At 42.8% G+C, this 27,889-nt stretch overlaps 1 protein-coding gene across 1 annotated transcript in view; it reads right to left on the reverse strand.

Annotated features, from left to right (window-relative positions):
* Window positions 1-280: 280 nt before the first annotated feature.
* Window positions 281-27,889, reverse strand: part of FRS2 (fibroblast growth factor receptor substrate 2) — a 50,721-nt gene continuing 23,112 nt past the window's right edge. Inside the window, exons 2-7 of the mRNA XM_044277161.1 lie at window positions 9,519-9,619; window positions 8,361-8,452; window positions 7,863-8,049; window positions 5,583-5,738; window positions 4,210-4,373; window positions 281-2,459 (exon numbers count right to left, since the gene is read on the reverse strand). Of these exons, the coding sequence (XP_044133096.1) occupies window positions 1,497-2,459; window positions 4,210-4,373; window positions 5,583-5,738; window positions 7,863-8,049; window positions 8,361-8,426 (1,536 nt within the window). The 5' untranslated portion in view covers window positions 8,427-8,452; window positions 9,519-9,619 and the 3' untranslated portion in view covers window positions 281-1,496. The remainder of the gene's footprint in view (window positions 2,460-4,209; window positions 4,374-5,582; window positions 5,739-7,862; window positions 8,050-8,360; window positions 8,453-9,518; window positions 9,620-27,889) is intronic.

The following is a 27,889-nucleotide window of genomic DNA, read 5'->3' on the forward strand; positions in this document are numbered from 1 at the left end:
GTGTTATGCCAGAGGGTGGCCAACCTTCAGCGATCGGATAGCTTAGGCTACTTTCACACCCGCGTTTGATGCGGATCAGTCATGATAATACAACCGTCTTGAACACCATTGAAAGTCAATGGAGGACGGATCCGTTTTCTATTGTGCCAGATTGTGTCAGAGAAAACGGATCCGTCCTCCATTGACTTACATTGTGTGTCAGAATGGATCTGTTTTGCTCAGTTTTGGTGTCCGCCTCCAAAGAGGAATGGAGACGGAACGGAGGCAAACTGATGCATTCTGAATGGATCCTTTTCAATTCAGAATGCATTAGGGCAAAACTGATCCGTTTTGGACCGCTTGTGAGAGCCCTGAACGGATCTCAGAAACGGAAAGCCAAAACGTGAGTGTGAAAGTAGCTTTAGTGTCATGGAACGTCAGTAAGAGGCGATACAACACAGGCTGGCCGGTACCATGCTACACACTTTCGAGCATTAGAAGGGTCACAGTTCAAGACAGTATCATGGAATGTTTAGTGCACATATAAATCTAAGGTATCATAAAAAATAAAAAAAAATAAAAAGTCATGAAAAGTTTGGCAATGAACATCTACATAACTTCTTTAAAAATAAAAAAGGAAATAATTCCAAATTGTCTACACTACCTTTATACAAAGTTACTATTTATATACTTTTAAGTATGAAAATTTAAATTTATAATGCAAATTAGGAACGTACAATAATCTTACAATATAATACAAGGTGATAAAAAGGGAAAATTGTTTTTGGCCTTTATACAAATGTGTATATATATACCGCTTATGTCTGCATTCAATAAATGCAACCCTGACATATTGTAACTTAAAACACCAAAACCCCACGCACAGGACTATTTATAACCAATCGCCTGCAGTGGAAAGTAAAATGCAGGCAGCCATTTTGGGAAAAATAGCCTGAATAGTGCTTAATGTGCAAAATGCAACATGCCAATGTGGGTGTAGCACGTTGTAAGGCTGTAATCCAGCACACTTTAACACAGTCAAAACAGTCGTACCAATGTCCCCCAATTCAAAATGCTGGTGCGACAAAAAATTTGGCAAATTTCAGGAATCATAAAAAGTTAGTATAAAAATACATACTCGTATATAACATCACACATTCGTACTGTAAAATACATCCCAAAAATAAAAATCTCTGTAGCTTCAAATGGCAACAGTCAAGATGCAAAACATCAGCGAAAGTTTAGTATGTTGGTAAAAGTAAAACTGGCATGTCACTGCAAACCAATTAAATAGGTATAAAGAGGTAATACAGCTCCACAACTATACAGTACCTATTACTACTGTAGAGTGAAGGTTATTTTAGGAGTACCTGCTCTACATAAATTCCCTTTAGAAAAGCACATGAAAAAAAAAAATCTATGAAAAACGTGTTAGTGTTTAAGATGTGATACTTTTTTCTGCATTTTTCTTTTGTCGGTTTTAGAGAAATATGCAAAAGGTGCAAATGAATTGAGGCTCACATGGGTAGATCAGTACTGTTGTGCCTAGTCTTTCTAGAAGTACCGTCATCGCGTGGCAGTGCTTTCTGCAGGTTGGACATAGCAGCAGTTCTTTCAATGTCTATTACAGCATACAGCTCCGTGCGTCTAGTAGGAGTTTGAGGGAGTGGAGTGGTTGGGGTCTTAGGTGTCTGAGGGTTGTCAGAGTCACTACCACCTTCTAAATCAACCTGTATATAATTAAGCTGCCTGTGTTCTAAACTCGGGCGTCTTATATCAAAATTAAAAACTGTTGGTGTACAGTCCCGACGCCTAGAAAACTCAACTTTGTGAGCACTTAATGGAACAGTCACATTCTCTGTGTTCACATAGTTATGCATTGGGTCTAGGTTATTGTGAAAACCATTAAGAGCTGGTGTCTTTGGTCCTAAAGGGTCATCATCCTCCTTACTGGGCTTTCGGGCTTCCCAAACAGGAGGGAGAGATGGTAAGTTTTCATAGTTTATTAATGCAGTCCTCCTCTGGGCAGAGTTGTTGATGTTTTGCACCTCTGTCGAGATAGGTGTAGGTGGTGGAACACGTCCTCTTCTTGCCCCAGATGGAGGAATTGACAAACCATTAACGTTTTCATATACCATTTTATTGCCAGAAGGCGTATCTCGGCGTTCGTCACTGTCATAACCAGTGTCCCACTCTGTGCTATTAGGACAGCTACTGCAGCCACCTTTTCCACTGCTTTGTTGCTCCTCAAGTTTCTCCAGTTGCTTTTTTTCCATTAATTGTCTCTGAACAGGGGTTGGTCCTAAAACAAACTTCACACCTTCGGGCTCTAGGATGACATGGGAGTCATGATCAGGAATGGAAATGGAATCTGCATGGACTGCGCTTCCCTCTGCATTGGAAAGGCGTTGCTCAAGTGGCACTGGTGCGTTGGGCCTTGGGTCTTCTTGTACACCAGTTGTGTTTACATACGTGTGCACCTAAAACAAAGTAGGAAATCTTTAAATATTGACCTTGGGTGCTTTTCGCCATTCAATACCTCCCTATTTGTGAAAGATTTTGGCCCCTTTTACACGGGCGAGTATTCCGCGCAGATGCGATGCGCGAGTTGAACGCATTGCACCCACACTGAATACCGACCCATTCATTTCTATGGGGCTGTTCACATGAGCGGTGATTTTCACGCATCACTTGTGCGTTGGGTGAACATCGCAGCATGCTCTATATTCTGCGTTTATCACGTAAAGCAGGCCCCATAGAAATAAATTGGGGTTGCGTGAAAATCGCAAGCATCCGCAAGCAAGTGCGTATGCGGTGCGATTTTCACGCACGGTTGCTAGGAGACGATCGGGATGGAGACCCGATCATTATTATTTTCCCTTATAACATGGTTATAAGGGAAAATAATAGCATTCTGAATACAGAATGCATAGTAAAATAGCGCTGGAGGGGTTAAAAAATAAATAAAGAATTTAACTCACCTTAGTCCACTTGTTTGTGTAGCCACCATCTCCTTCTTTCTTCATCTTAGCTTTATGTAGCAACAAGGACCTTTGGTGACGTCACAGTCATCACATGATCCATCACATGATCTTTTACCATAGTGATGGATCATGTGATGACCGGAGTGACGTCACCACAGGTCCTTGTTGCTACACAAAGCAAAGATGAAGACAGAAGGAGATGCAGGCTACTCGAACAAGTGGACTAAAGCTGAGTTAAGTTTAATATTTATTTTTTTAACCCCTCCAGCGCTATTTTACTATGCATTCTGTATTCAGAATGATATTATTTTCCCTTATAACCATGTTATAAGGGAAAATAATACAATCTGCAGAATAAAGATCCCAAGCCTGAACTTCTGTGAAGAAGTTCAGGTTTAGGTACCAAATATGCGCGATTTTTCTCACGCGAGTGTAAAACGCAAGACAATGTTTTGCACTCGTGCGGAAAAAAATTGCGGGTGTTTCCGCAACGCCCGTGTGAAAGGGACCTTTGTGTTTCAAGCCAGTGAATTTCATTAATTGTAATGCAATGGATGAAAACTGTTAATACATGAAGATTACTTTCTGCAGCATGGTAATCTGACTAGAGGATCATCATAAATGACACAGACATCAGAAGAAGGTTTGTCTAAAAGCTGTTGATAAACAGACTAGGACTACCAGTCAATGCAAACAGCTACTGGTTCATATCTAAGGCTACTTCCACACTAGCGGTTTTTGCGGAACCGCATGCATCCGTCATGAACAGATCCGGTTGTATTGTGTCTTCTATAGCCATGATGGATCAGTCTTGAACTCCATTGAAAGTCAATGGAGGACGGATCAGTTTTCTATTGTGCCAGATTGTGTCAGAGAAAACGGATCCGTCCCCATTGACTTACATTATGTGCCAGGACGGATCCGTTTTGCTCTGCTTCGTCAGGCAGGCAGCGTTTTGGTGTCAGCCCCCAGAGCTGAATGGTGACTGATCGGAGGGAAACTGATGCATTCTGAGCTGATCCTTTTCCATTCAGAATGCATTTGGACCGATTGTGAGATCCGTTCAGGGCTCTCACAAACGGAAAGCCAAAACGCCAGTGTGAAAGTAGTCTTAGAATGGCCTTGTGTTTCTCACTTTAGACACAGATAAAGTTCCTGGTCCACACGATCATACAGGCATTTGAAGATTCCTTCTAAACATCAGTAATGTCTATTAAAAATACAAATATATTGTCAATTCACTTACATGGTCTTCAGGAACAAGTAGAGGGTGGGTAGACTCCTCTCCTACAGAAGGAAGGCGTGTGCTACCCACTGATGGATGTCTACTAGACGGGTGAGAAGATGCATCACCAAAGGATGGGTAACGTGGATATCCATTGGGTAAATTTGAACCACTAAAGCCAGGAGCTAAAAGAGGGGGAAGTTTTTTTTTTTTAGAAGATTAACCCTTAATAGATGCATGTGTGTCCTACAATCATGGTTAAAAGGGGTTTCATGACCCCTAAGCTTAAAGAGGACCTTTCGCAGCTTTGTTTTATTCTAGATAAATATCTTTACTTGCAGAGTACCCCCTCTGATGCTGCCACCCTGAATGGTTTTTTTTTTTTTTTTAAACATGGCTCCTGCGCCCCGCTGTGGCCCCCTGTAGTGTTCCCGCTCAGCATGTTAATACTGAGCATAGGTACAGGGAGGAGGAGACACCAGGGTTTCTCAGTGGGAGTCTCCTTCTCCCTGGCTGTGCCGCGATCCAATCACAGTGGAGAGTGTCACAGCCAGGGAGAGAAAAAGTTCACCTTCTTACTGTGATGGGCGTCTGGCTGTGCCGCTATCCAATCGAGAAACCCTGGAGTCTCCTCCCTGTACCGATGCTCAGTATCAACATGCTGAGCGGGAACACTACAGGGGGCCACAGTGGGGCGCAGGAGCGACGTGTATATATAAAAACAAAAAAAAACACACATTCAGGATGACCGCATCAGCGGGAGGTACCCCGCAAGTAAAGGTATTTATCTAGAATAAAAAATAAAAACTGTGAAAGGTCCTCTTTAAATCAAATATAGTCCTGTAAGTGTTTAAAATAAAGAAAGCCACTCACCTGTTCAAAGATGCTCCAGTCCAGCGACCAAGGGACCCATTGGTGCTGGACTGGAGCACCATTGATAAAGTAATTATATATTTATTTTTTTATACACACACACTTCAGGGCGCTATGCCTTCAAGTAAACTGATCGGTGGGGGTGCCAGCAGTCGGACCTCTGCGGATCTGATATTGATCACCTATCCTAAGAATGGGTCATCAATATTACGCCACTTCAGAACCCTTTTAATTTATTTAGCCTGAGGTCAGACAACTCTTTTAAATAAGCAGTTATTAAATCTATACACAGATATTGGAGAAGAAATGCCCAGGAGAAATTTACAAATGTAGCGTTACTTGGCATCCATTCAAATGAATGGGCAACTACATCATACAATATCACACAAAGTACTTCAAGAACTCTTAGCAACACCCTTATACACCGATATGTGCATTTCCTATACCCTAACAAAACTGATGTTAACCTGTCCACTGCCTGGGACACATGCCAATGGAAAATACCAAGTCAAGAAACCTACTTGTTGGAGTGCGTGGGGTCCTTGGCACATCAAGCTCGGTTTGAGGATTTCTTTCCACCACTGGTTCTTCAACAACACTTATACTATTATTCTGCATGATTTCTTGCAACATATTGAACAGCTCTTCGGCACGGGCACATTTAAAAGCAAATATTCCTTTAAAAAATAAACACACAACCAAATTAATTAAATGGGAAGTTACATGAAATATTAGGGAATTATCCACAACACTACTGCCCGTTAAATGTCACAAGAGGAAAAAAAGTACTAAACTGTTCTGCATTAGGAAAGCACTAACACAAGGTACAGATTTGTCCAGTACATGAGGATGCAAAAACTAGTGGGAGACTTTTAGGCCTTTCAAGGACAATTGAGCAGCAGCAATTTTGTACAAAAAAAAATATTTTATTTATTTTTAACTCTAAACATAGTGGAAAAATGCAACTGCCCTCTTTGAGAAGGCCTCTAGGAATGATGGGAGAGGAAAAGACAGACAGTACAAAGGAGGCATTGATACTGATGTACATTGCCTCTTTGGCCAGCAGAGGGAGCCCAACTTACCAGTACCAGCAAAGACAACCAATTGAGGTCCCAGCACTGGATTGCTCTTCCTTTTGCAAGCATTAAATTAAAATTAACATTCATATTACTAACAGTGTTTTGTGGGACAATAGGGGCCTTGACTTTGTTTTTAGTGCTCCGTGTCTAAGCACAAACAAGGATTTTGTTGTTCTATATCGGGTCAATTAGATTTACCACTGCAGACATACACAAATAAATCCTAAGGCTACTTTCACACAAGCGTTTTTTGCGGATCCGTCATGGATCTGCAAAAACACTTCCGTTACAATAATACAACTGCATGCATCAGTCATGAACTGATCTTGTTGTATTATGTCTTCTAGAGCCATGACGGATCTGTCTTGAACACCATTAAAAGTCAATGGGGGACGGATCAATTTTCTATTGTGTCAGATTGTGCCTACAGAGCGGAATGGAGACTGATCGGAGGCAAACTGATGCATTCTGAGTGGATCCTTTTCCATTCAGAATGCATTAGGGCAAAACTGATCCGTTTTGGACCGCTTCTGAGAGCCCTGAACGGATCTCACAAACAGAAAGACAAAACACTAGTCTGTAAGTAGACTTACACAGAATACATTTTAGTATCTCAATCAGCATAGAATACTTTATTTACACTCAGTCTGCAGTAGCCCATGATACACAGACGTTTGCAAAGGGGGCTATAGTTTAACAGGATCTTAAAGTGAATGTAAAAAAAAAGCTACCTAATCGTTTAAATTACATTTTTATGTTAAGCACATCTTAAGAATTTTTGGCGATTATTTTTTTCAGGTCACTATGATTATTTAAAAAAAAAAAAAAAATCCTACACTTTTCACACTTGCCAGTAGGACTAAAATATGGTAAGACTGCCTGTTTTTTTTTAAATTTTTTTTTTTTAGAGCAGCTACATGGGCCATAGACAGTGTACAGGAGCTGACCCTACAGACTTAGGGTCCATTCACACGTCCGCATCCGTTCCACAATTTTGAGGAATGGATGTAGACCCATTCATTTCAAGAGGGGTGCAAAAGATGGGGACAGCACACCGTGTGCTGTCTGCATCCGTACTTCCGTTCCGTGGCCCCGCAAAAAAGATAGAGCATGTCCTATTCTTGTCCACAGCCATGGACAAGAATAGGCATTTCTATCATAGTGTCGGCCACGTGCAGTCTGTATATGCGGAACGCACATGGCCGATGTCCGTGGCCTTTCCATGTCCTGTCGTTTTTTTTTTGCAAATGGTATGCGGAACCATTCATTTCAATGGGTACACAGAAGAAAAAAAATAAAATAAAAAAAAAATAAAAAAACAACACAGAAGTTACTCTGTGTGCATTCCGTTTCTGTATGTCCGTTCCACAAAAAAAAAAAATACATGTCCCATTATTGTCCGCATTACAGACTAGGATACTACTGTTTTATTGGGGGCCAGCCGTTCTGTAAAATACGGAATGCACACAGGCGTCATCTGTATTTTTTGCAGACCGCATTTTTTATATAGTAAGCAACATGAAACATTTTTAAATAAAAGAAAAATGTGTTTAGCATGAAAATATGTTTTTATCAATATGTCATTTTCTGATGACATATTACCTTTAAAAGCAGCTGCTACATTCCACAAACTAACATAACTGTGGAGTCCTACTGCCATAATACAGATTATAATGTCGCAAATTCATAAAGGGTTAAAAGACAATTCAGCCCAATACTAACCTTGTCCAGTCTGACAGCGTCGCCCACTTTCAAAAGAGAAAAGATTTGAATCGTATCCATAACGGCGCAGGCAAAGGTAAGGCCATTTAACAGAGTCCCGCTTGCGTGTATACAAGATGAGCTCATTTTCCGTTAGCTCCATTACTCCAGTGCCCAGCTCATTACCATCATCATCCACATTAATAACCTGTGGGAAGCAACAAAGAATTATTAGCCCTGCCTACATTCACCACATAAGCCATCTGGCAGGGCCAAGCATACATTAACCAGCGCAGAGTCCATAACCTGCCTGGTCAATGTACCGCTGCCGAACCCTTCTCTGACATTCAAGAGGCTTCATGTAATCAGCATAGCATTAGCCAAGTCCAACTACTGGGATTCCCAGCAATCATTAGAATGGAGGACTCCTATTCCCTGTAATCTAGTACATACAATAAATGGTGAAGAATATTTGATGTGAAACGGGTGCTCTACAACCAGCGTGTAATGTACAATTACCTTAAACCTGTTCTGGTGGTTATCTGGGAAAGTTTCTTTATCTGGACAGCTACAGCAGCTACCCATTGCTTCTTTAGAAGACCATGGGATCACTAGAAAGACAAAGAGAAAAAGAAATGACACATTAATGCACTCTTATGTTAGTATGTACTTTATTTTCTCTGTACAGTGCTTAAAGGTCCCTTTACACGGGAAGATGTACAAGCTGATTGTCTGGAAACAAAGATTTTTGTGCTCACTAACGGTTATCAGGTAATCGGTACTACATTTACACCGCCAGATCATTGTGAACAAGCGTTAATATGAAGGCTCTTTAGCGATGATCTTTTCAATTCTCGGCCCGTGTAAAGAGCCCTTAAAGTACAGCGGCAGACAATGTTTTTTCAGTCTCCAAAAGGTATATGGCAGGAAAATTTCCCAATGTACAAACTTTCAAAGAGGTCTATATTTTTTTTGTATGGGCATACAGTAGCATCTGTTGCCTATATGCATACATATTAAAAGATGCCTCTGTTTGGTAAAGCACAGCAGACTGCACGGTTACATGCAGCAGAGAATAAGGTATACTGACATATACCTGACCACTGCAAACCAAAAGCACGGGCTTTCAGATCCTTCTGTTGTATGGGGGTCTACATGGTAATCAGACCTTTAAACGCAGCCCTATACGGATAGAAAATGGCCCTAAAAAGCTGCAGACGGTTATGTGCACCATATTCACCAGGGGAGACCATTTTTTTTACTCTGCTTACATAGGAGACTTGAGTGGTCTTTTAAATGTGAAATCATTTGCTGATTGCAGCCCATGCAGGAGTATGAATTAGGTCAGCAGTTACCCTGCAGCGCTGGGGTCGTGTTTTTGGTGCTTTTTCTGGTTACCCTATTTTTTTTCTCCCGCTTACAGGTGCTGCAGACTATTCCATACAGCTGAAAGGAAGGTATACTAGCACAACAGAGGCGAAAAAAGAATGAGGGAATATGTCTATGTCTGACGTAGGCACCAGGAGCTTTCCCGGCGCATGCGGCAAACAGATACTGCAGTGGGGGGGGGGGGGGATCCGACATGTTAAACATCTCTTAAAGATGACAGTATATGGAGTCTCAACTGTTTCCAGCAAAAAGACATTAGCAGACATCAACCAATCACGGGCAACTTACATAGACCTGGCCATTAATCTCCCTAGCCTCTGCTGCAGCATTAGGGCGTCAGTCTCGTACCATGACAGCATGCCGTATCAGTTCTTAAGCAGCTTTCTAACCTTAAAAAGAGAGAAAACACAAGAAAATCAGTGATTTGCACGCTGCTTGCTGGCAACACGCTTCACATTAAACATGATCCAAGGAAGCATTTAGTGGCATGTTCCAAATATCTTCTGCATGTCACTTCCCCGCCATCTCCCTGCCAACCCACACAGAAATTCCCAGGCTCTTCAAGTGCTCACAAACCCTATGTGCAGCACAGGCCTCCCAAAGAAACGTTTAACAGACTCACAGCAGCATCGCTTTTACAGGTGAAAGATATTTGGTTAGTGGGCAACACAGACAGAAAAGTTATGGTCATCGTGAAAAGACAAAGAAACATGACGAGTGGAAAACTATCAGAAAGTATAGATTCACGATAAGTGAAATCAAAACTAAACCTGGTCGTCCTGTGCATGAAATCACTCCGCAAGAAAAAATTCATCCACCTACACACGAGTAAACATTCCCCGGGACACCGCCGAGAGCCACACACTGGCTTGTCTGTTCACCCGGCTTAAAGAGGTATTGCACAACACCAATATTAGATTATTTATATGTACTGTACATGTGCATTTCATCACTATTAGCACTGAAAGGCTGCTTCTCATACCCCGTATTACCCAGGGAAAAATATAATGCAACATACACGGCTCTGACATATCACTAGAATATATATTATATATATTTTAGAGCTGCACGATATGGGAATTTTGTGCGATTGCGATTAGGGCCCTAAAAATTACGATAACGATATGCGATGCAATATTTTAAGGGAATTGTGCTAGCTGTCTATTTGCTTGGATTTTCAAGGCAAAAGCACACAGAAATTACTGGTAAGGATAAGGCTACATGCACACGAACGTATGTGTTTTGCAGATCCATTGTACTAATGCCCATCCTTGTCCGCAAACTAGAAAAAAAAAATAGGACATGCACTATTTTTTTTGCGGAGCAACAGAACGGACATACTGATGCGGACGTGCTGTCCGTGATTTTTGCGGACCCATTGAAATGAATGGGTCCGCATCCTATCCGCAAAAAAAACGGATCGGACACTGAAACAAAATATGGTCGTGTGCATGAGGCCTCATGCTGAAATGTAGTTATGCTTAACTTCAGAACTGAAATGCACAGTGTTTTTCAAAATAAAACATATTTTACAAAATTAAATAACATTTGCTTTACTGCAAAAGTACAAAATACAAAACTTGCCATTTTCTTAATAGCACTGCACAGAACAGATACATTAAATAGAATAACTAGAAGAACATTTGTTCATTAAAATAACGACTTGCCACCAGCCCCTCCTTCCTCCCCGCACAGTAACTGATGTATCGCCGGCCGCGCTGTGCAGCATAGCGGCCGGCGATACATCCGTGTCAACCACGTAAAAAGTCAACCATCGCTTTATAAGGCACACTGCCATTTCCCCCCCAAAAAAGTTTGTCTTATAAAGCGAAAAATATGGTAATATAATTGCAACCTTTTTGGGTCGGCCAATTGGCGATTGCGATTTATTGCAATTGCTTTGGCGACATCTCTAACATTGTTCTACTATATACAAACATAGCACTACATAAAGAGACTGGCACGCCTAAACCCGAAACCTTTAAAATCTGATATACAAAGAATCAAGCTGAATGCCAAGTCAGAGTGCCGCCTGTGTAAATATTATAAAGCAGCACACTCATTACACCAGTGCCAGTAAGTCAGAAGAATATGTTGGCAACTAAATAAAAAGAGCAATAACATGCAACTGTATATGAAAAAGGAATATTAACTCTTAAGGCGGCCATTCAATAGCTGCTGGCAGAACGAAAGTTTGGCCGGCCGCTCTCTCCCCCGACCCCCCACAGTCATCCATGTTCAGTTTGAGCATTCAGTGGGGACAGGGAAGAAAGAAGCCTTCAGAGACTTCTGAAGGTGGCTTCTGTCTCAGGAGAATATAAGGATTTTACTTTGCCCCATCCTTCTCTCCCCTGACATCATCTGTCGGGGGAGGTTGGGAGGTTAGGAGCCCCCTCACACACAGACTGTCAGCTGAACCCACTGCTCTCAGAGGGTTCGGACAACACCACTAATTTGTATGGGGGACTTTACTGTTGCAAAGGTAAGTCAATCAACGTATACTGGTAAGTCACTGATGCACATATATTAAGATCTGCGTTTTAAACGTCAGTCTTAAAAAATTAAATAAAATAAAAACCTGCGCTCGATCTGCTGGAGTTATAAAGCTGTGTAGGCCTCTCCATAACTTATGCTGAGCTGTCTTACATTTAGACCTTTTTCTAAACCTAAAACAGGCATATACAATGGTAAATGAGACGGGCCTGCCGGCCTCTCCCCTTCCCCGCCCACATTTTAGACCTGGCGTGAGCAGGGAAAAGTCGCAGATTGAGGGGCAATGGGCCTCGCCTGAAATACAGCTAATATAGGAGTCTTTCAGCTTCATAAATGACCCCCTAAAATGTTCTTTAGGCTTTGTTCACATCTATGTTAAAGGCTCTTATGGAGATTCTGACAACAGGGGTAAATTAACTGGGTCTATCTTTCAGGCGCTGCTGGTGTCAGTCATGTTAGGGATTCGGCACTTCCATTATTTTGCTCCTAAGACAGAACAAGGGAAATAATGCAGATTTAGCCGATCCCTGGGGGTCCGACTGCTGGGACCCCCACTGATCATGAGTAGAGGGGGGTCCTGCTCCCCCAACCTGATGACGCGGCGGGTCATGCATGTCACCCCAGAGACAGCTGAGTGCTGTGCTCCTGAGCTGGGCAATAAAACTAATACAGAATGAAAATATTTAAAACTTTAAAAAAAAAAAAAAAAAAATCTGATGCCCATGATGTGTGGCACAATATTAAATGTTGGATACTCTGCCAAGTGGATTACATGGCTGCTGTGCCTCATGTTCTAAAAGCCCTTCCCAAATTCTTCACCCGACATCCCAAATAACCCTGGCAACGCGTTGCTTTTTCTATGGGCAGCAAGTCCGCTTAAGAGGTTCCTTGGCAACTGAAATTTCTCCCTCTCTTTTTAAAGTGGGAAAGGTCTCTGGGTGCAACTCCCACACTACTTATGTCAAACTTCCAGCAACATTTGTGCAGGGTGGAGCGAGAGGGACAGAAGGTCCACATCAAAGACACAAAGAATGAAGTAACAATCAGCACAACTAGCTTGATACCAGAGCAAAACGCTGAGCGTCCAGCAAACCCCAGATTTATTATGTACCACCAGCAAAAGAAGAACTTTTTTCCCCCCTAAACTCTAAATTAACTTTTTCCAAAAGCAACGAACAGGAAAAAGGAAACAAATGCTTATGTCTGATTCATCCTTTCATGTAAAACCCCCAAAGCAATCATGGTAGAGAAACTAATACTGTGATTTCAGAACGGACTCGGATCAACTACTGCTCATCACTTATTCTTTGTACTAACCAATAGTTTCTGTAACAAGATGGGTCATCTCACCACATCTAGGGATCTACGCACGTATCCCGATCAGAATTACACCCATTTGAAGGGAGTCCAAAATAAATTATATATAATTTCTATATATCTATCAAAAAAAAAAAAAAATAAGAAAATCATGGTGGCACTGGAGTAAAATACTGGCGGGTGCTAGGTCCAGGGATAAAGCTGCTTACCCCAAATGGATAGAGATTAATAAGATGAAAAACGGACAGCACTCCAAATAAAAAGCAATGGTGTTTATTCACCCATGTGGAAGGCCTTCCACATGGGTGAATAAACACCATTGCTTTTTATTTGGAGTGCTGTCCGTATATATATATATATATATATAGTGCCCTCAAACATAACCATACCTTTCTTGTGAAAAGCTGGTCCTCTAATCCTCAGAAATACCTCCTTTTTATGCAAATAAGGTTTTCGGTGTACCGTGGGCGGGGCCACTGCATTTGGTGCACCATCTCTCCCTGACAGTTTTATCGCCCAGAGTCTCTGTATACAAAGGAGAAGGGGTGCGCTTTATTAGGGAGGTTGGAGAGGCGCACAGAGAGTGCTAACCTTCCGGTGTTGGGCTGAGAACACAACACCTCTCCGGGCCTATACAAGCAAGCGAGTTGGGTCTGCGGCTGCACAGCGTAGGATACAGTAATTTAAAATATATATTGCGCTGCAGGACATCCAACAAAAGCAATACGTGAACAACTTGTTTTCCGGGTAGGAACTATGCGTTTCGGGGGACGGAACTTCCCATTTGTCAGGTTCACTAGTGACCAGTAAATCTGACGAAAGGGATGTTCTATCCCTGAAATATGTTTTTCATTCCTGGGGGAAAAAAAGAAAAAAAAAAAAAAGTTGTTCAAGTATCGCTTTCGTTGGATGTCCTGCTGCACCGTGTACCACGTTTCACTCGCAGGCCCATCATATTTTAGAGCCGCCAGTGATGACAGGGTCAGCTGCACTGAAAACATTATTTGCAGAAAGATAAATCAAAGCATCTCTCTGGATTAGAGGACTGGATTTTCACAAGAAAGGTATGGCCATATTTCGAGGCACCTGCTTATTTTAAACAGATATTAGAGGTGACAGACTCCCTTGAAAGGGTTTTTTTCCCCAACCACTTACAAACGATGGCCTATCTTCAGGATAGGCCATCACTATCTGATTGGCAGGGATCCAACACACTGCACCCACAGATCTGCAGTAGATCTGTAGCACTGCTCCAATTCACTTCAATCAGCGACCCCTTTAAAGGGTTTGTCACCAGATTTAACCCTATTAAGCAAGCTGACATTAGCGATGTGCTAACGTCAGCTAAACCTAACTAGCCGTTCAGCATTCAGCGCAAGCGCAGTGAGGGAAAGACACTCGCAGGCTGCCAGCTTTCTCACCGCACCGAATACTGAACGGCGTGAGATTTCACCAGAGCACAGGGCTGGCAGACAGATGAGAGCGCTGCCTGTCTCCGTCAATCAGGACTTGGAGGAAACGACAAAAGTGGGAGAACGGAGCTTCTAGGAGCAGGAACAACGCCTCCCTGCTCCTAGAGGCTAATTAGCATATTATAAAAGTTAGATTTCTGGCGTAACGGGGGCATAGATAAAAGTAGGAATAGGCTAGTTAGGTTTAGCTGACATTAGCACGTCAGCTAGCTTAATAGGGTTAAATCTGGTGACAGAATCCCTTTAAGGAAAATTCATTGGAGCCACTGTCCTAGAGATGAGTGCTTAGAGACCTCATTGAATACAGCACAAATGTTGTCTTGAAAAGACTACAAAATGAATACCCAGCACAGCAATCTAGAACATGAACACCATTCAATCAATGGTCTTAGTGGCCACTGGCGTACTATGGGCACCTCCACTCATTGCTGGCAGCTGGATCGGCAGGGGATTGAAGAGAAGTTTTGTTATTCTACAACACCTGAGACTCCTTTTCCCTTTAAGAACCAGACAACCCCTTTAATTCTGGACAAAAAGTTCTAACAGCTGCCTGTAGCTGGGAATAACTGTCACTAAGCAGACCAAACTGAAAGGAGAAGAAAGAAAAATGAACCTTTTAAGATATTCTCCTAAACTGAAATTTATCAACATTAAATTTCCATTGCTGCTTCATGCACAGTTTCCGACAGGCATGCCATCGATGAATACCACATAACTTACTTGGTGCCGCATAAAATGAGCCACTCTTTATGCCAAAGGTCTGCCCCCACTCCATACATGGGACTGCTTCTTTACAGCTCACCTGTGTAACTGCATAAAGCACAAGTGCTGGTTTACAGGAAAATGGAAGGCTTTTAACACCTTGGGGGGAGAGAGAATCAGTGCCTACGCGTTTTTTTTTTTTATAACCTTGAATAAAGTAGCAGCTTTATCTGCTGTGTGCAAATGGCTGCAGGTACATCTTACAGTGCAAAACAGAAACAAGGTTACATGGCTTACAAGTAATCTCAGTCACCATTACATAACGTTATCCTTAAAGGGGATTTCCATTACAGTTATTCAATGTCAAGTATGTCAAAGTCCCTAAAGGCTCAGTTCGCCAAGCCGAGCAAGAGCGGCTGCCCAAAGCAACCACTAAGGCTGCAGCATTTATAGAAAAAAAAAAAAAGCCATCAAAAGCTTAGTGGCTGTGGACAATGGCTCCACTGGTACTTTTGTACCACATACGTAACGTGCCTGTGAGCCCCTTCACAGTTCCATTTTCAGCCTTTTAGCTGAATACTAGTCCCTTATGTTGCGGGTCCTCCCGCTAACCTTCGTTGTTTTTACCTTCTGTACTAAAGACATTCTAAAATAATGAATTACATTTTTTTAATGAACATGGCACACTTGAAGTCTCTAAGAACACAGTTATTTCTCTGCACACACCCCCCCCCCCCCCCACCCCATTTTGGACTATAATACTCTGGGATTTCATGCATTTTGTGCACTCTTCTCTGCTTCTAATCAGACGCCATTTTGAATTTTAGCCTAGTAGGGGTTACTTTCGGAAGATGGCGTTTGGTTATGAAGAATGAAGGGTGTGGGTAGGGAAGAGTCAGATAAGGAAACATCATAAGCCTATGTGAAAAGATGTGTTTTTAAGGCAGGTTTGAAGCTAAGGAAGTTGGGAATATCCTGATCGTCCAGGTATTCTGTGGTGGATGGTCAACCAGTGGAGTGGCACAGACTAGAGACATCGGTGTAGTGGGTGGAGAGATAGATGAGCCTGGATGCTGCATTGAGGACAGACTGAACAGGGGAGAGAGTTTAGTTAGGGGAAGACCGGTCAGTTATTAGTTGCAGTAGTCAAGACGAGAAATATTCAAAGCAACAAGAGTCTTGGCCGTTTCCTTTCCACCATAAGAAAGGGGCCAATTCAGGAGATGTTTGAGGTGCAGATGACATGAGCATGCCAATGACTAAATATAGGAAGCAAAGGAACGATCCGAGTCAAACATAACCCCAAGAAAGTGGACATGCTGTTCCGCTGTTATAGCAGTACCGCCAGACTGAAATTGAAATATCAGGTTTAGGTAGGTTTGTAGATGGGGAAAAACAAGAAATTCAGTTTTTAGGGGGGAAAAAAAATAAAAATCATAATGTAGCATCTTCTCTAGTGGGATAAATTGTTTACATTTGTTCCACAATATCACACTGCACAGTCCACAGCAGCACATTACATTAACTTGGGGCACACTCCCACAATGATTTCAGTTTTTACAAAGGAAAATTAAGGAAAAGGACTTCAGTTAGGAAAGAAGGCTAATGAATCTGTTGATGCATGTGTCTTTACAGAGGAAGAGGTTCTAAGTTTGCTGTCTAAAATTAATACAAATAAGTCACAGGGGCCTGATGGGATACACCCAAAGCTATTAAAAGAGCTCAGCGGTGAACTAGCAAAACCATTAAGGCTGAGTTCACACGAGCGTGACAGATTTGGTCCGGATGCGTTCAGGGTGCGTTCAGTTAAACTCGCACCATTTTGCAAACAAGTTCAGTCAGTTTTGTCTGCAATTGCGTTTAGTTGTTCAGTTTTTTTCCGCGCGGGTGCAATGCGTTTTGATGCGTTTTTCACATGCGTGATAAAAAACTGAAGGTTTACAAACATCTCTTAGCAACCATCAGTGAAAAACGCATTGCACCCGCACTTGCTTGCGGATGCAATGCGTTATTCACGCAGCCCCATTCACTTCTATGGAGCCAGGGCTGCGTGAAAAACGCAGAATATAGAACATGCTGCGATTTTAAAGCATTGCAGAAGTGATGCGTGAAAAAAAAAGCTCATGTACACAGCCCCATTGAAATGAATGGGTCAGGATTAAGTGCGGGTGCAATACGTTCACCTACTGCATTGCACCCGCGCGGAAATCTCGCCCGTGTGAACGCAGCCTAACAGATTTATTTAACCAATCACTGGCAACAGGAGTCGTCCCAGAAGATTGGAAATTAGCAAATGTTGTGCCCATTCACAAGAAAGGTAGTAGGGAGGAATCGGGCAACTATAGGCCAGTAAGCCTGACATCAATAGTGGGGAAATTAATGGAAGCCATACTTAAGGTGAGGATTGTGGAACATCTAAAATCCCATGGATTGAAAGATGAAAAACAGCATGGGTTTACTTCAGGGAGATCATGTCAAACTAATCTTATTGATTTTTTTGATTGGGTGACTAAAATAATAGATGGCGGAGGTGCAGTAGACATCACTTATCTAGACTTTAGTAAGGCTTTTGATACTGTCCCTCATAGAAGGCTTATCAATAAAGTGCAGTCTTTGGGCATGGACTCCCATATTGTTGAATGGATTAGGCAGTGGCTGAGGGACAGACAACAGAGGGTTGTAGTCAATGGAGTATATTCAGACCAAGGTCTTGTTACCAGTGGGGTACCTCAGGGATCTGTTCTGGGACCGATATTGTTTAATATCTTTATCAGCGAAATTGCAGAAGGCCTCAATGGTAAGGTGTGTCTTTTTGCTGATGACACAAAGATTTGTAACAGGGTTGATGTTCCTGGAGGAATACACCAAATGGAAAAGAATTTAGGAAAACTAGAGGAATGGTCAAAAATCTGGCAACTAAAATTTTATGTTAATAAGTGCAATAAAAACCCAAGAGCAGAATATAAAATCAGTGATACAGTCCTAACCTCAGTATCTGAAGAAAGGGATTTAGGGGTCATTATTTCAGAAGACATAAAGGTAGGCAGACAATGTCATAGAGCAGCAGGAAATGCTAGCAGAATGCTTGGGTGTATAGGGAGAGGCATTACCAGTAGAAAGAGTGAGGTGCTCATGCCGCTCTACAGAGCACTAGTGAGACCTCATTTGGAGTATTGTGCTCAGTACTGGAGACCATATCTCCAGAAGGATATTGATACTTTGGAGAGAGTTCAGAGAAGAGCTACTAAACTAGTACATGGATTGCAGGATAAAACTTACCAGGAAAGATTAAAGGACCTTAACATGTATAGCTTGGAAGAAAGACGAGACAGAGGGGATATGATAGAAACTTTTAAATACATAAAGGGAATCAACAAGGTCAAGGCTACTTTCACACTAGCGTTCGGGGCTCCGCTTGTGAGTTCCGTTTGAAGGCTCTCACAAGCGGCCCCGAACGCATCCGTACTGCCCTAATGCATTCTGAGTGGATGCGGATCCGCTCAGAATGCATCAGTCTGGCACCGTTTGTCCTCCGCCTGGCCGTGCGGAGGCAAACGGATCCGTCCAGACTTACAATGTAAGTCAATGGGGACGGATCCGTTTGAAGTTGACACAATATGGCTCGATTTTCAAACGGATCCGCCCCCCATTGACTTTCAATGTAAAGTCTGGATGGATCCGTCTGTGCAAATTTTCACACTTAGAATTTTTTCTAAACCATAATGCAGCATGGTGGTTCAGTGGTTAGCACTGTTGCCTTGCAGCGCTGGAGTCCTAGGTTCGAATCCGACCAAGGGCAACATCTGCATCGAGTTTGTACGTTCTCCCTGTGTTTGCGTGGGTTTACTCCGGCTACTCCGGTTTCCTCCCACACTCGAAAGACATACTGATAGGGACCTTAGATTGTGAGCCCCATTGGGGACAGTTGGATGATAATGTCTGTAAAGCGCTGCGGAATATAGTAGCGCTATATAAAATACATAAAATAAAAACTAAAAATAAATCCGTTCTGAACAGATCCTATCGTCTGCATTATAGGAGCGGATCCGTCTGTGCAGACACCAGACGGATCCGTTATGAACGCAAGTGTGAAAGTAGCCTAAAAGAGGAGAGAATATTTAAAAGAAGAAAAACTGCTACAAGAGGACATTGTTTTACATTAGAGGGGCAAAGGTTTAAAAGTAGTATCAGGAAGTATTACTTTACTGAGAGAGTAGAGGATGCATGGAATAGCCTTCCTGCAGAAGTGGTAGCTGCAAATACAGTGAAGGAGTTTAAGCATGCATGGGATAGGCATAAGGCCATCCTTCATATAAGATAGGGCCAGGGGCTATCCATAGTACTTAGTATATTGGGCAGACTAGATGGGCCAAATGGTTCTTATCTGCCGACACATTCTATGTTTCTATGATTGGGCCAAATTATGCATTTACAAAGTGTTCTCTGACCACCCACCGCACAAAGAAGACCACACAGCTCTTGTCCATGAGGGAAAGGAACTGCTACTGCAAGCACAAGAAAGGAGAACTGTGGGCTATTCAGGCCTCATTCAGTGCAGCAAACTTGTACCAACCCCTCCGTACAATGTCTTAAGAGCCGCCAAGACACTGCACAGTGCCGAGTCTGAAGTCACAGTGAAAAGCCAGCTCATCTGAAGCAGATTGAACAGCAGAAGCCTCTATACCAATAGCAAGTTTCACTAGCTGACAATACACTCAAGTCCTTCAGATTTCCTCACAGACAAGACTGACATTTCTTAGTAATATCCGATGTACGTGCTGTAATAAATCTACCACTATAAAACACCGTGAAGGTATATTGGGCCTTGTAGTGCCCTCTTTATGCCACAGAGGTCATTCTGATTATCAGATCCCCATAGTGGCGTTTCTGTAGCGATCTCCTCCACAGTATGGAGAGGAACGATAGTTATGGCATTGCTTGTCCCCATATTGCCTAGTTGTTTGCCGGCTTCAGATGGTGATTAGACAGCACAAATCTGCCCCCGGCAAATAATAAAGCCTGCTCAAAAATCTGGATTGCCCGATGAACAAATGTGTAAATGGCGGCAGTATTACACTGCCAGATCATCGCAAACGCTTGTTACCTATAATCTGGCCGACAACTGGCCAGTGTAATACAGGCTTAACAATTAAAGCTTTCGCACACCCACACACAGTGCAATTGTTTTTAATGCATCAATGTCAATCTTCTGCCAAGAAACCATGGAGAGATTCAAATGAGAACTGAGGCAAATGCAGTATATATGCAAACTATAACTGATGGCTGACTCAGAATATAAAAAGTAAAAAAAGGTGCAATCTAAGGCCTTCTGCACACAACTATATCCATTCTGCAGTCCGCTAATCGTGGATTAGCTAGATACAGATGCGGTATTTGTGCATCCAGCAGTTTTCGCGGGACCCACTGTAAAAAAGCCTAACTCGTGTCTGCAAAACAGCCAAGAATAGGTCATTTTCTATCATTTGCGAGCCCGGCTGCACGGATGCGGACAGCACACGGATCTGTACGCTTTTCTTTTTTTGAAGGCCCATAGAAGTAAATGGGTCCACTTGCGAGCCAGGGAATCGAACACAGACCAAAAATATGGCCAAGTGCATGAGGCCCAATGCTGAAGTACACATCTATTTGGGACAAAAAACAAACCAAAACTATTTTGCTATAAGCAAACCAGATTTCTGCTGTACATCAGTGTACCACTTCTGTAAAATGCAAGCATAAAAAACAACCAGCTTGCCCTATGATACAGGTCCATGCATCTAGCTGTACTCTGCAGACAGTTAAAGGGAACCTGTCACCGGGATTTTGGGTATAGAGCTGAGGACATGGGTTGCTAGATAGCCGCTAGCACATCCGCAATACCCAGTCCCCATAGCTCTGTGTGCTTTTATTGTGTCAAAAAAACGATTTGATACATATGCAAATTAACCGGAGATGAGTCCTGTCCCTGACTCATCTCGCATACAGGACTCATCTAAGGTTAATTTGCATATGTATCAAATCGATTTTTTGACACAATAAAAGCACACAGAGCTATGGGGACTGGGTATTGCGGATGTGCTAGCGGCCATCTAGCAACCCATGTCCTCAGCTCTATACACAAAATCCCGGTGACAGGTTCCCTTTAACAAAAAGAATATGAAGCACATAGGATCAGTTATCCTGGGCCAAGGTAAAAGATAATATCAGCCATAGCACATATCAAGTGGAGCACTGGGTAGTTTTCCAACTGAAACAGAATACTACGGCTCTACAAAAAAATCCCAGGTTTGAGATTTAGAAAAAAAAAAAATTATGTATTTTACCATCCAAGATGTGGAAAAAGAACAACATATACCCATTTACTTGGGGTAGGAGACTGCTCCATGAAACATTAGTATAATTATACTGGTAAAGAACCTGGGTCTGACCCATTTACTGAAATACATCCTTACAGGTAACCAACAAGGTGGTTGAAATGTGCCAAACAAACCTTCCATACTCTCAAAGTGCAGATCAACAGGCTACAAAATACACCAGAAAATGAAGAAAACATTTGGAAAACTTAAAGGGGTTCTACAGTTTGTTTTAACTGATGATCTATCCTCTGGATAGATTATCAGCATCTGACCGGCGGAGGTCAGACACCCGGGACCCCCGCCGATCAGCTGTTTGAGAAGGCAGCAGCTCTCCAGCAGCGCCACGGCCTTCTCACTGTTTACTGCTGGCCAAGTGACGCCACGACTTGTATCAACTGGTCTGGGCGTGGCTAAGCTCCATTCAAGTGAACAGAGCTTAGCCGCACCTAGGCCAGTGATACTAGTCTTGACGTCACTGGGCCAGCGGTAAACAGTGAGAAGGCCGCGGCGCTGATGGAGAGCCGCTGCCTTCTCAAACAGCTGATCGGCGGGGGTCCCGGGTGTCTGACCTCCGCCGGTCAGATGCTGATGATCTATCCAGAGGATAGATCATCACTTAAAACAAACTGCAGAACCCCTTTAATGCGATTTTGCTGAGACTAACAAAGCATAAACTGCTAGTGGTGCTTGGTCAATGATCACAGAAGCAAGGTGGTGGACCCTTAATTTTGGTTTCTTCAGCAGGGTAAATGTTGAGGCATACTGGGTGGCATTTCTCCTTGCTGCGATACAGGCTGCCACTCTGGCATGTTAGCAATTATACAGATGGTGGATATCCTCCTGTGGTTGGTCAATCCAAGCTCTTTAAACTTGGACCCGTAGTTCAGCCAAGGTGGTTGTTGACTGCTGTGCAAGAGAGATCCATCGCCCCATCCAGTCTCAGACCTTCTTTATGGGTGAGCGATCTGGCAATCGAGCTGGACAAAGGAGTTGCTGGATACCCTGAAAAGCATGTTGAGTATTTCAGGTAGTGTGTATGAGGGCGTTATCTTGTTGGAACACCACTTCTCCAGAGTCAAAAAAGGCAGTAGGACTGGTTTCACAATGCCCCAGATATAATGAGGGCTAGTAAATGTTCCCTCCACAAATAACAGATGGGAATGGCCAACAAGGTAGCTTAAGGCACCCCACATCATGGCGCTGGTCATCAATGGCAATCAATAGTGTTCAGTGATAAATGCAGAGTCTACCTTGGTACTAATAATGGCTGCATGAGAGTTGGTGTTCCAACAAGATAACGGCTGCCCACACACTGTCCATGCTACACCATGTGCTATTCAGGGTATCCAGAATCATCTCTGGACAGCTTGATTGCCAGATTGTATTTTGTTGTGATACATGCAGACCTCTCCGATTTTGCTGCGGATTTGCTGTGGTTGGTAACAGACACTTCTACAGAACAGACAATAGGGCCTTGTGCACAGCCCGTATTACAGCTGTGTCAGCCTCTGAATTTCACACAACTGTAATTGGGCACTCAGAAGTATACATTGAACTACTGTATTTCCAATTTTAAACGTGGCTTTCTCCATTAGGTTCTGGCATATCATGCTCTTAGGACTTATGCAAGACTGTCTAATCAGTATTAAAGAGTTTTTCCGTTGGGAGTTTTCTGTTCGAGAAGGCAGCCGGGCTCATAGCAGCACTGCGGCCGTCTCACAGCTTTTTCCTAGGCCAAGTGACAACATGTTCATCGGTCACATGGCATGGGCGCAGGTCAGCCCCATAGAAGTGAATGTGCTGTTTTACCAAGCACAGCTGCTATATAATGTACGGCGCTATGCTTGGTAAGCACAGAAAAGGCCACAGCGTTCACAGGTGCCATCTCAAACTGTTCGCAGGAGGTCCCATGGGGCTGGCCTCCCACCAATTAGATACTGATGACATATACTGAGCATAGGTCATCAATATTAAACTTTAGAAAACCAGATGGGTCTTTACACCACGACATAACTGTACATCGTTGGCGCACTGCAAGTGTATGGAGCAGGCTAATGAGAAAGACTCCACAGGCGAGAGCAAGACCAAGATCAGAGAGGACTGATGCCACTTATATAACCCCTGAAATGCTGTGGTCAATAGCGACCGCGGCATCTGATCAGTTAGACAGTGGGACGGGACCCCTGCCATGGCTCCAATTGCTGCAATATAACATGGGGGCCATAGGAAACTGCCTGTTAAGGCCTCGAGCACACGACTGTTATTCTGGTCCGCATCAGAGACGCAGTTTCTGCGGCTCGAGTGCGGACCCATTTACTTCAATAGGGCCACAAAAGATGCAAACAGCACTCATCTGTTGCCCCGTTCCGTAGCCCCGCAAAAAAAAAAAAAAAAAAGTCCTATTCTTGTCTGTACACTGGCAGCTTCCGTTTTTTGCAGATCCGCAATTTGCGGACCACCAAAAACAGAACGGTCGTGTGCATGAGGCCTAAGTCATACTTGCAAGAGGGCATGACAGGTAGCCAGCACAAATCCCACATACTGCAATAGTGTTCTTTTGCAATCTATGGTACAAACGATTAGAGGATCATATTCAAGTTATCTAAGGAGACCAAAAATTACAGTAAAAACTTGAATAAAAAGTGATAAAAAAAAAAAAAAGTCATATGAACCCCAAAAAGGTACCAATAAAAACTACAGGCAGTCCTGCGCAAAAAAAAAAAAAAGCCGTCTCACAGCTCTGTAGACAGAAATATATAAAAGGTAAAGTAAAAAAAAAAAAAAAAAAAAAAAAAAATGCTGAAAAGCAGCTTTAGAAATGACTCCTAGTTAGGAGCCCATGACTTAGGTCTATCTGCCAGTTAATTACTTCTTCACCCCCAAGGCTTCTTTACCTCTCGTTTATGTTTATTCCTAGAACTCACACCAAAAAGGTCACGAGAGCCAGCGGCTTCTGGCACTTACAATTTGTGAATTGTTCCAGCTCTGCGGCACTTGAGAAACCCATTTGGCACTGAGCGAGTCTAAGGGTCGAGTGTTTAAATAAGCCCAGAAAAGACAGAGTCTCGCTTATCCCCCCGGCCGTTGGGAAGGTTTCACATCACATGCCATATGAAAAGCTTGCATTCTTCGCTGCTCCTGGGATATGTCCAAACCCTGACATTTTGAAGGAGCCGTGCGTGTTACAGATGGAAGGGGCAGGTATGAGGCCCATTTTCACTTATCAGCCCCTCAGATATACGCCGACCTGCGTGGCTGCGTTCAAGACAAATATACAGCTGACAGAGCTGAAAGCCTATGAGGTAATGTGAATAAATAAAGGCTCTTCAAGACATAGCTCAATGTGTTTAACCGACATCAAGACATCATGTGCAAAAAACATTTGTGAAATGGCTCCTTGCTTCAGATTCCTGAAGCAGTTGGTATAATGTGAACAGAAAGAATGCACCGGGGCACAGCGGCTTGTTTTACATTACAGAAAATTATTTCCTTGGAGGAAGGCTGAAAAAGACTGGATTGGACAGGAAAATCTAATAAGCTTCAGCGAATCGAGCATTGGATCATAGATCTGAAGTAGTTTCGTTCAAAAACGTTTTTGTGGCAGTTTCTGTACAGCATTAAAATGTATTGGCTCCGAGTAGGCAAAGTTTGTGTCACTTGAGACGTCAGCGAGTTACTACGGTATTCCTATCTGCATCTTTAAAAACATTTTAAACTAGGAATCCAAAGTGGGTTTTGGCACAGAGGTACCGGCCAGTACCAAAGCCCACTTCGGATTCTGCCCAACTTCAGGCAAGATCTGCAAAACACAAACACCGGCAACGTGCTTTCCGCATTTTGCGGACTGCACATCGCCGGCACTAATGCCTATTCTTGTCCGCAATTGGGCATGTTCTATTTTTTTCGGGAACGGAAATCGTGCGGCCCTATAGAAATGAATGGGTCCGCAATTCCGTTCGGCAAAATGCAGAACGGAATTGCGGATGTGTGAATAGAGCCTTATGCTATATGGAAACAGCATTAAAAACGAATGGGGTCATTTATCAAACTGGCGTAAAGTAGAACTGGCTGAGTTGCCCAAAGCAACCAGATGCCACCTTTTATTTTTGACACCTCCTTTGGAAAAGGAAAGGTGGAATCTGATTGGTTGCTATGGGCAACTAAGCCAGTTCTACTTTTCAACAGTTTGATAAATGACCCCATAAGTATTTTTTAACAAATTGACTTTGGATATATGATTCGAAGCTTGATACACTCGAGCCTAGATTTCTCACATAAAGCTCTGATGCTGGCTCAAAAACCACCAAAAGCATTCTGCTCGATATCAAAAAAAGCTTATTGACAAATAATCCTGTCAATGAAGAGCCCCTCATTGCAAGCAGGTTTGAGAGATCATACCAGTGTATTACTGTATTGCGGCGGCAGCAGGGAGCGCACGGCGTCCTAGCAACCAATGACGCTGTGCGCTCCTGCTCTCTGCAGGAATCCAGCCCGTGGTTCCACGGACCGCTCACAGCTGAATACACACATTAAAATGAATAGGGACGTGTGCTGTCCGTGGAGAACACATACAGCACATGTCTGTGGAACACGAATGTGTGAATGGGATTTTACACTGGCAAATCATGGCCAACACCCATTCATATGAATGATTGTAAGCGATAATCTGCCCGAACATCGGACAATCTAAAAGGGGCCTGACTTTCCCGACAGATGATGTCAGGCAGAAAAGGACTGGGATCCCTTTGTTCTCGCCGTCAGAGGTGTCTGGCAGATGGTTTCTCCTTTCTCCATAATAAAAACACAAACACGCTCGGCCAAGCGTATGTGTGTATGTGAGAGGGGAGAGAAAGCTGATAGCCGAAAGAGTGTTCAGCCAACAGGTATTGAAGGTGTATGGGCACCTTCAGGGCGATTTTACGAGGCCGGAGATGGCACTACTTTTTTTTTTCTGTATGCATTTCCTGTAGTATTTGTGAGGACTATTTTTAGCTAAGGAGGATTACACAATAAAGCACCGGGTGGTTGTTATTTTTCTGGTAAAACTTTTATTTTTCTGTCAATGTAGCTATATGAGGTTTTTTTTATTTTGCAGGTCATTTTCTATTTTTTTGGTAACACCATGTTGGGGTACATATAACTTATGAATATTTATTACCTTTTTGGGGGCGGTAATGGGAAAAAAATTCTGCCACTGTTTTTGGCACTTTAAATTTATGTGCAGCATAACTTGCATTAGTTATTCTATGGGCCAGTATGACTATAGTGATACCAAATATGTATAGTTTTATGGTGTGTTTTTTTAAACTACTTTTGTACAATAGCATGTCTTTACGTTGCCTCATTCCAAGAGCCAGATCTCATTCATTTTTCCACTGCTGTAGCTGGATGTGGTTGTTCTATATTGTGCGTTTTTAATGCTCCACTGGCCCCACAGATGTGAATGGGGATTGTATGAAAAACGGAAGGCATCCGGATGCAATGCAGTTTTCACGGATGGATGCTAGGAGATGTAGCGTTATTCTTCAGTTTTTCTTTACACACATGAAAAACGCATGCAATCAGGACATTTAAAAAAATAAATAAAGACACAACATAATCGCAGACAAAATGGAGTTAACTTGTGTGCTAAACCATGAGTTTTTTCTGAATACATCATGACACAATCCATATCACTCGTGTGAAAAAGGCCTAATAGACCAACAGTTATGGCAGGCCTGGGGGCCTTTTTTCGGCCATTGGTTGCTATGGCTGATCATGGCAGAAGAAGCCCTCTTGATCTGAAGCCTAGATGCTGAGGTTGCTTAGGAGCTACTCCAAAACAGCTGACTGACGGGGGTGCAAGATGTTGGACCCATACCAATCAGATATTGCTGGCCTACCCTGAAAATAGGTCATCAATATAAAAGCTTAAAGAACCTCTTGAAAGCATATGGGCACCTGCTCTAACTTTCATCTTTATTGTCCATTTGCTTCCTAAATGCAAAAGTCATTAAAAACGTCTTACCATTTTTCTTCTGTAGGATGTGTACAAGTCCTTCAACTATCTAACTGTCCTACAGAATATGGCATTAATTTGTCATACTACTTGTGGCCCCTCGCTCTCCTCCTCCCTTCGCTCAGCATTTAGAAAGCAGTAGGAGTTTTTACATGGCAGACATATGTCGAGGAGGGGAGGGCATCCAAGAAGGGCAGCTTATACAAGCTGTAGACAGGTATAAAAGCAGACACAAGGCAGATTGGAGGGGGGAGAATCACATAGGCTGGCCATAAGTTGAACACGAAAGCAGAGCATCCAGGACAGACTCTGCAGGGGGAA

This window comes from Bufo gargarizans, chromosome 2, assembly GCF_014858855.1.
Source record: "Bufo gargarizans isolate SCDJY-AF-19 chromosome 2, ASM1485885v1, whole genome shotgun sequence".
NCBI lineage: Eukaryota > Metazoa > Chordata > Amphibia > Anura > Bufonidae > Bufo > Bufo gargarizans.